Source organism: Pollicipes pollicipes, unplaced genomic scaffold, assembly GCF_011947565.3.
Source record: "Pollicipes pollicipes isolate AB1234 unplaced genomic scaffold, Ppol_2.1 Scaffold_1600;HRSCAF=1878_pilon_pilon_pilon, whole genome shotgun sequence".
Lineage (NCBI taxonomy): Eukaryota > Metazoa > Arthropoda > Thecostraca > Pollicipedomorpha > Pollicipedidae > Pollicipes > Pollicipes pollicipes.
Genome location: NW_023595962.1, coordinates 23,885,156 through 23,893,901, shown reverse-complemented (window position 1 = coordinate 23,893,901; position 8,746 = coordinate 23,885,156). Strand labels below are relative to the sequence as shown.

At 60.3% G+C, this 8,746-nt stretch overlaps 1 protein-coding gene across 1 annotated transcript; it reads right to left on the bottom strand.

The window, feature by feature from the left end:
- Nucleotides 1–809: 809 nt before the first annotated feature.
- Nucleotides 810–4,970, bottom strand: LOC119114804 (constitutive coactivator of peroxisome proliferator-activated receptor gamma-like). Its single transcript, XM_037238838.1, has 2 exons — nucleotides 4,666–4,970; nucleotides 810–843 (listed from the first exon to the last, which is right to left on the bottom strand). The coding sequence occupies exons 1-2, from the start codon at nucleotides 4,968–4,970 to the stop codon at nucleotides 810–812; spliced, it is 339 nt and encodes a 112-aa protein (XP_037094733.1).
- Nucleotides 4,971–8,746: the final 3,776 nt, after the last annotated feature.

The following is an 8,746-nucleotide window of genomic DNA, read 5'->3' as shown; positions in this document are numbered from 1 at the left end:
CCGGCCCGCGAATGACCGGCCCCGCGGTGGCGGCCGGAGCAAAACGGCACGATACTTCGACGCGAGAAAGCGAGGCCGGAGCGTGCTGGTCAGTTGTGAAACAATGCGTATGGTCGGAGCCGGACCTCGCCGCTGGCAGAATCAGGCGGCGTCGGGGCCGCTGTCCCTGCAGTGAAACGCGCGCTGATGCTGACTGTGATGACTGTTACTGCTGACTGGTGCTGACTGCCCGGTGCACACGCACGCGAGTACTGGGCAGTCTCCGAGTGCGTACCCACCACGGCGCATACAGAGCCAGCAGCGTGTCATCCATAACGACGGATTTCCACGTTCGTTTGAAGCATGTCCCATGCACCAGTAAAACACCAAGTACGCCCATCTACCACTACATTAGCATCAGCACGAACACGGGTTCGTCTTTACTACCGCGTGTAGCCTGCGGGTATGAAACAGCTGTCCCAGTGGCCAGGCTGCCGGCAACCTGCACTCAGTCCCCGCTGTGGTGACCACGTGACCCGCGACACGACCTGACCCACTAAGCGGCGCGTGACACGCGTGTGCCGATATTCTGGGCACGACTGGGCGGCTGGCCATCGCGTCGCCGGTTTTCGTTGGGCTCGGTCGGCGACCGCCAGTCGGAGTAGGACGACAGGTCACGTGACAGCAGGGGCGGTGCTTTACTGTCTAATGCGGGGCTTCCCCCTCCCCACTTCAAGAGGAGGGAAAGTTTCGCAGTCTGTCGGAACCAGACTTTTGTCTTCCGTTTCCCTGCACAGCCCCCCCCCCCCCAGCGCACCGCTTTTGCCAGACTAACACTTCTGCGTGAACAGCAGAGGTGTATCTCTGAAACAGAAGAGGTCCGTTGGTCGTGCGGAGCCATCACGCGGTGGTTGGGCTGCGAGTTCGGCATGGTTTTGCACGATGATGACGACGATGACGATGACGATTGCACTGACGATGCGCGTTTGCCATTCATCTGTCATTTTACGACGTAAATCCCACTGCTGGTCGGAAGCGTCCCAACCCCCGGCGCCGATCGCGGGGCACACAAACAGCACACAACCCCCAGCGAGTTTAGAACCGGCGCCTCGCGGTCGCGGGTCCGACGTTCCGCCGCTGCCCCAGCCGTCCGATCGAACAGTCCGCGGCCGCTTGACCGGGAGTAAACGGCACTCTGCATCACTGCCATGTCGTCAGGTCCACCTGTCTTGCTCAGGGCGCTCCTTCTGCTCAGGGCTCCTTCTGCTCAGAGCGCTCCTTCGGCTCAGGGCGCTCCTTCGGCTCAGGCGCTCCTGCTCAGGCGCTCCTTCTGCTCAGGCGCTCCTTCTGCTCAGGCGCTCCTTCGGCTCAGGGTGCTCCTTCTGCTCAGGGCGCTCCTGCTCAGGCGCTCCTTCTGCTCAGGCGGCTCCTTCGGCTCAGGGTGCTCCTTCTGCTCAGGGCGCTCCTGCTCAGGCGCTCCTTCTGCTCAGGGCGCTCCTTCGGCTCAGGGTGCTCCTTCTGCTCAGGGCGCTCCTTCTGCTCAGGGCGCTCTTCGGCTCAGGGTGCTCCTTCTGCTCAGGGCGCTCCTTTGCTCAGGGCGCTCCTTCGGCTCAGGGCGCTCCTTCTGCTCAGGGCGCTCCTTCGGCTCAGGGTGCTCCTTCTGCTCAGGGCGCTCCTTCGGCTCAGGGTGCTCCTTCTGCTCAGAGCGCTCCTGCTCAGGGGCGCCTTCCTTCGCTCAGGGCGCTCCTTCTGCTCAGGGCGCTCCTTCTGCTAAGGGCGCTCCTTTCGGCTCAGGGCGCTCCTTTCTTGTTTTGGGGCCTTTTTAGGGCGCTCCTTCGGCTCACGGCACGATCAGCGAACGGGCCGTGCTATCGGCCTCGGTAGCTTCACTAGATGCGACGACAGAGGATGGTACGGCAGGGGATGATACGGCGCCACGATAGGACGCTGCGAGATACAGCGGCTCCTCCGTGAAGGGCGGCCGCCACCAGCCGGCGCAGTTCGGATCTGCTCGTCACCCGACGCCTCGCTGCTCGGTGTGTCGTGACCCGCCAGACCGGCGGGCCGGCAAAGTCACGCCAAACTGGACTGCACGCGAGCACACGCTCGGAAAGCTCAGACCGGCCTGCCGGCAAAGTCACGCCAAACTGGACTGCACGCGAGCACACGCTCGGAAAGCTCAGACGGGGGCCGGCAAAGTCACGCCAAACTGGACTGCACGCGAGCACACGCTCGGAAAGCTCAGACCGGCCTGCCGGCAAAGTCACGCCAAACTGGACTGCACGCGAGCACACGCTCGGAAAGCTCAGACCGGCGGGCCGGCAAAGTCACGCCAAACTGGACTGCACGCGAGCACACGCTCGGAAAGCTGCAGGGCGTATCCATGGCGGATGATAAGAGCATCTCCCGTAGTTCTCGATATCTGTGACGGGTGGTAAGAGCATCTCCCGTAGTCCTCTATATCTGTGACGGGTGGTAAGACCGTAGTTCTCCCGTAGTTCTCGATATCTTCGTTGAACGGACGCTCGATGCCCTAAGGGCAGCAGCCGTAACGCGAACGACCTCATTAGTAGTGCCGGACTGTATTCTGTAGTGTGTAGTGCCGGACTGTAACGTGTGGTAGTGTCGGACTGCATTTTGGCCGTCGGAGCTGTGGTCGGGAGAAATCAACGGAACGCTGCTGCTGGTTTTTTTCTGAGCGTGCCCCGCAAGTTCACGCTGGGCTCGCAATAGCGACGCTTCATGTGACCTGGGACAAGCGTACCGCTGGATGAGAACAGGGTCAAAGTGGATTAGTTGCTCCAGACCTTCAACAAGCTCGTTACGTCGGTTGAGCTGTGTTTGTTGATGGCTTCAGCAGCTACGCCCCCCACCGCCCGCCTGAGCCTCTCACCGCCCGCGTGCTCTGCCCGCTCCCTGTCTCTGGACGCAGCCTGGAGGCCCTTGCTCTGCCCGCTCACTATCTCTGGACGCAGCCTGGGAGCCCTTGCTCTGCCTGTTTCCCCTCTGCCCCTGGCTACAGCCTGGAGGCCCCTGCTCTGCCGCCTCCTCTCCCCGCCAGTCCCTGGTCGTGTGCTGACCCGGCCGTGAAGGTCAAGGTCGCTCGGACGCCGGGGAAGCCCCTCAGTCCGCAGCCCTAGGGAAGCACGCTGGACGTGCCCCGGAGGCACAGCCATCGCCGCCCCTAAGATGCACGCACCGCGACACGGAGTCCCTGAGTTGTGGCACCTGTCACGTTATTTTTTCGGAGGGTTCGGCGCGCAGCCAGGTGTGCGGCTTCGGTGCTCGGGCGACGTCGGCCGATGGCCAGTGCTTGGTGCCGGCTACTTCGCGCAGGTGTCCGACGTTTGGAGCGAACCAAAATTCCCCTCAACGCGGAAGGATCGTTTTAATATTGTATTATCTTATATTATCATATAATATACCATATATATATATATATATAGATATATATATAATCATATCATATCATCGTATCAGTTATAATATATCGTTGGGGAATTACGTGCCAGCAATTTGGGTGCTCTGACGATTAGACGGCATGAGCAAAACCGATCGAGCATCAACAATGCTAACGCTCGGACAGGACAGATGTATTTGCGATCCATGCAATTAGCGCTGGAGACAATTGAAAGATGATGTTCCTGTCCGAGTCTCCAGAAGAAGCCATAATACCCACAGGAAAATTGAACACGGATGAACAATAAACACGAATGCGGGCCTCATAAGGAAAACGTGGCACCGCAAACCACCTTTCCGGTAGCCCACTTTTAACAATGTCCGATTGGTAAGCCAGTCAACAAATCAGCTCTCGTGCGCGGCACCAAAAAGCACTGAGCGCAAAAACCTGCCTGAGCGATCAGGTAAAAGGCGCTGCGGCACCACTGCATCGCTCCGGTGCCAGCCCGCCGACACAAGCTGCCGCTCAGTCACCCAGCGTGGGACGTGGCAGTCAGTGTTCAAAACTGGCCACCGAGAAACGGGCACAGGCGTCACGGGCGCGGCCGGCGTGATCAGCGTGGAACCTGCGCGGAGCCCAGCGACGCGGCACGGGAGCATGCGCGACATTTCCTCCCAACGCGAGCCCAACTGGCGTATTGAATTGAACTGGGTTGCGCTAGTGAACTTGATTGGTCCGACCACGCGGGAAGTAGACCTTTCTGGAATGTCCTGTTCGCGCCAGTTACTGGCAGTCGTGTCTGGCGCACCAGCATCATGATTGCTCTCGCGAGCCTACGCCTGCGCGTCCACATATTCCAAATGCTTGACTGAGCCGCGTCGCACCGGCCAGCACACCATAAACGCGTGGAAACACCGTCCGAACGAGACCGTGAACGGCCCGAGCGGGAACGACACAGCCTGCCGTGCTCCGCAGGCGCGCACCACGAGGCAAGTGTGTCGCCAGGAAATCGGTACGCCATCTGGGAAACACGCAATGGCCCAGCGTAAAAAGGGGAGGAATGCCTGCTTCTACAGCCCTTCACAACGCGCGCTCCACTGATCACACAACGGGAGAAGCCCCAACGCGAAAATCTGGCCCCAATCTTTTCAACAGCCATCGGACCCCGGGCAAGTTGAGAAACACGCGCCGGACACATTAGCCAGCTCTGAGCGGCCCAATCTGGACGGCTGGCGTGTGGTCCACCTCCGTGGCTACGCCATCGATTCTGTGCGTGCTTGACCTACCCCAACGACAGCGGCATGTCCACACACAGCGGCATGTCCGCACACAGCTGCATGTCGGCACACAGCGGCAAGTCGGCAAACAGCGGCATGTCCGCACACAGCGGCACGTCGGCAAACAGTGGCATGTTCGCACACAGCGGCACGTCGGCACACAGCGGCATGTCCGCACACAGCCGCACGTCGGCACACAGCGGCATGTCCGCACACAGCGGCACGTCGGCAAACAGCGGTATGTCCGCACACAGCGGCACGTCGGCACACAGCGACATGTCGACACACAGCGGCATGTCCGCACACAGCGACATGTCCGCACACGGCGGCATGTCCGCACACAGCGGCATGTCTGTGTGCGGACATGCCGCTGTGTGCACGACACTTTGCTGAGCGTCGTGGGAGTCTCAGCCTCGAAACGTCTTTGTCCGCTCCAAATCTGCCAAGCTTTCTCGAGAAAAGTAAAGCCCTGGCTGTCGAACCATCCACGCTTCTTTTTTATTCTTTTTGTTTTGTCTTTATTTTGTTTTTTGTGTTTGTTTTTTTGCATGGAGCACAATTTATCTACTCGACTCCCGTACCATTCCACCAAGAGACCACCCAGCATATCAAACTTATCTATGCGTCTCAGCTCGTGTCGTGCATCGTGCATCGTGTCCACCGGAGAGGCAAACGTCCACGAATGGAGAGACATTTTTGTTTTGGCCTACCCCAGTTCGCGTGCTCAAGTACGGCCTGTCCAGAAGCCATCACCGGTGGGCGTGACCGCGCAGCGGCCGGTCCCAGCACACAGCGACCACCTGCGTCCGCTCCAGCACACACCGCCAGCGTACAATGACCTCCGGATCCCGCCGCGCGCGCAAATGACGTCACTGGTGCCAGCCGGAACAGCTGGCGCCAACTGACCGCGCCGGCAGGAATGATTTGCGTGGGCCTGCCGTCTGGCCCGCCGTCGAAATAAACTAAACTAAAACTAACCTAAACTACAACTAAACTAAACTAAACTAAACTAAATAAAACTAAATTAAACTAAACGGGAGCGGGGAGCCGTGCCCCCGGGGCGCGCTTGACACCGGCTGTCATCAAGGCCGCGGCTGTCAAACGGTAGTTAAATTTACAGCGCGTCGTGTGCAGAAGCACCAGCCATATAGACGATGGCAATCTGAGGCCGCCGCCATTCAGTTTATAAATTGCTTCGTTAAGAGCGGACGGCGGTCTCATCCACAAGGCGAGCGGGGTAAATCATGGCCCATCACGGCAGCGAGTCAACACCGGTGATCCATCTTGTCATTAGTCATTTTGGAAAATGGACAGTGAACAGACATCTCAACTTATTTTCAGATGGAAGCGGCTTCGCCGTGAACTGAGAGTCCAGGCATTTTCGCAGACTAAACATACGCCCTCCAAATTGCGCGCAGGCCCTTCAAATGGCACAGATATCCTCAAACGGTAGACACTCTTTGGACGATATGGAGACATTTTCCACCTGCATTGCAGAACCACTGAAGGAAACGTTGACGGCGCGTCGACAGGCATTTTTCCCAGGTCGCGCAGGTCCCCGCAGGTCACGCAGGTCCCCAGGTCCCCAGGTCGCGCAGGTCCCCAGGTCCCGCATGGCTCCAGCAGGTCCCCAGGTCGCGCAGGTCCCTAGGTCCCAGGTTGCGCAGATCCCCAGGTCGCGCAGGTCCCCAGGTCCCGCATGGCTCCAGCGATCCCCAGGTCACGCAGGTCCCCAGGTCGCGCGGGTCCCCAGGTCCCTCATGGCTCCAGCTCACACCGAGGGCAATACAATCCGCCACCACCAGCCTTCCTCCTGACGCCCAAGCCTCCACAGACAGAATGCAATCATAAGCCCGGCTCTGGCATTTCCACGGGCCGGCGGAGGTTGCCGAAATGTCAACCAGCTGCTGGGAGCGTCTACCTGGCCTCAAACGTCAGCCACACCCAAGGCTTTCCCGCATCTGCCCGGGGAGGAATATCACGTATCCACGGTGAAGACGGTGTCCAGCCCATCACCTCACAGTAGCCAGGGTCACGATCACGCGGGCGGCGCACGTCACCGCCTGACTGTCTCCCCACTGATTGGCTGAGGGCGGCAGGCCTCCGCCGTTGAGCTGGCCAGGCCACTTGCCACAGGGCCGGCGCGCGCTAGTCCCCCATGGCAAGTGGCTGTGTCTCCCCACGGATTGGCTGGGGGCGGCAGGTCTCCGCCGTTGAGCTGGACGGGCCACTTGCCACAGGGCCGGCGCGCGCTAGCCCCCCATGGCAAGTGGCCAACGGACCCGGGCAGCCCCAACACGCCCACGAGCACCGCACGAATGGGAGGCAATCAGCGCGGACACGCATCAAGCGGCATATCCGACTCACGCTAGCAGGCGTCGGAATGGGTTGGACCGTCTCCGGGTGTGACCGAGTCGGTCGTCCCGCGCCCACCCCACCCGATCTAGCGCGTTTGCGGGCTGGAGCGCGGGGCATCTACGGAGCCTACTTTCCCTCGGCGGCCATCTAGGCGGAGGCGCAGACGGCCGCGCAGATACGGCGGCCTCGTACGATACTCGACGAGTGCTTTCGTCGTGTGCCTTGCAGAAGCATGGGCGCGTGCGAACGCAGCCAGCACGTGAATACTATCTCCGCGGCGATGTGTGCTACAGGCGGGAAAAACCACCGACACAAGAGCGATGGAGAGGGACGAAAGCTGCGGACACAAGAGCGAAGGAGAGGGATGAAAGCCGCGGACAGCATCGCGAGCTAGAAGCGATAGTAAGCACAAAAGACGCCCGACACTGGGGGGGGGGGGTGGGAGAGATAACGGGCAGAGGGTAAGCGCACGTACAAGAAAATACTTCCCGGACGCAGAAAGAAGGAAAGCGAACACGCCGTAGGTCTAAAAGGAATGGCGGTACGAAATCGCACGTGCTATGGGTGCTCAAGAGAACCACTGGTAAACACCCCGAACGGTGGCAAGGGAAAACGAGAACTAGAAAGCCCAACAGAGAACAGCGGCCAAAAATCAGTAGGTGTCAATGGATACCGATTTCGATCTTCCTGCGGATAGCATCGACAGCATTGCCCGTAGCAGCAGCAGGAAATGAGAACACCGCCGTGGACATGTCAGCAACCGCTGCTGGCAGACGCAATCGCCGCTAACGTAAGCACGACGACCCCTGTGTTGCCCGCTGGGGTGTCCTCTGAGTGACCTTGACCTTTGAACCGCACCCAGTGCCACACAGTCGTGGCCCCACGCACGCGACGTGACGCGCCAGCACGCACGCATCGACGACGCGGGGAGGTCTGTGGGCGGGGGAGGGGCGGGGAAGGGTTGAGTCCGCGCAGTTTGAGTGTTCTCGCTCAGCGTTCGCTGCGCTGGTGTCGGCAGCTGGCGCGATCACGATCGTCGGCACACGCCCCAGCGACTGAAGCATTGCGGAGCTTTGCGATGCACGCTTACTAACCGCTGTATCGCGGGCAGGTGAAAGGCCGGGCAGACTAATGACCAAACATTCTTTAACGTATGAAAACGATTCTCAAACGCCATTGCTATCATTGTCCGAGGTCCGAGGACAAGCGCTAAATTTGGCAATATCTCGGTTCTTTAGCATTCGTTGGGAGTTGAAAGACTGCGTTGAATCTTTCCGCCCGTTCCCCGAGAAAAAACCCACACCATTTCCTCGGTAGGCCCATTCCCTTTCCAAGTTGAATGCCGCCTGCCGTCGACGCGAGGTCTCGCGCTCCGCCCCGGGTGACCTCGCGACCCCTCCACAACAGACGTTCTGCACTCCCGCTGGACCGTCCGTCAGACTACGCCGTCGGGGGGGGGGGGGGGGGGAGGGGGGGGGCGACCACGTCAGCGCGTTCGTGGCCGGCCAAGTCACACCTGCTACTGCTGGCCGACCCGCCCTCCGTCGGTCAGCGGTAGTGGCATCTGGTGAAGGGCGCTCGCCGTCCGAGCGACGGCGCTGTCCAAACACCGCGGCCGCCTGAGTAACGGCGGAGACCGTGATCACGCGAGGCTATCGCTGGCTCGTTCAGTAATGGCAGGGTGGCGCCAGAGGGTGGAAGGCTATGGAAGAGACGCCCTGTTACACAGGCG

What these genes read in the sequence shown, in the direction of transcription:
- LOC119114804 (XM_037238838.1), bottom strand. Translation starts at nt 4,970, where the DNA reads ATGTCGCTGTGTGCGGACATGCCGCTGTGTGTCGACATGTCGCTGTGT. An exon ending in GACATGCCGCTGTCGTTGGG is followed by an intron (nt 844 to 4,665) that starts GTAGGTCAAGCA and finishes CTTCTGTTTCAG; the next exon opens with AGATACACCTCTGCTGTTCA.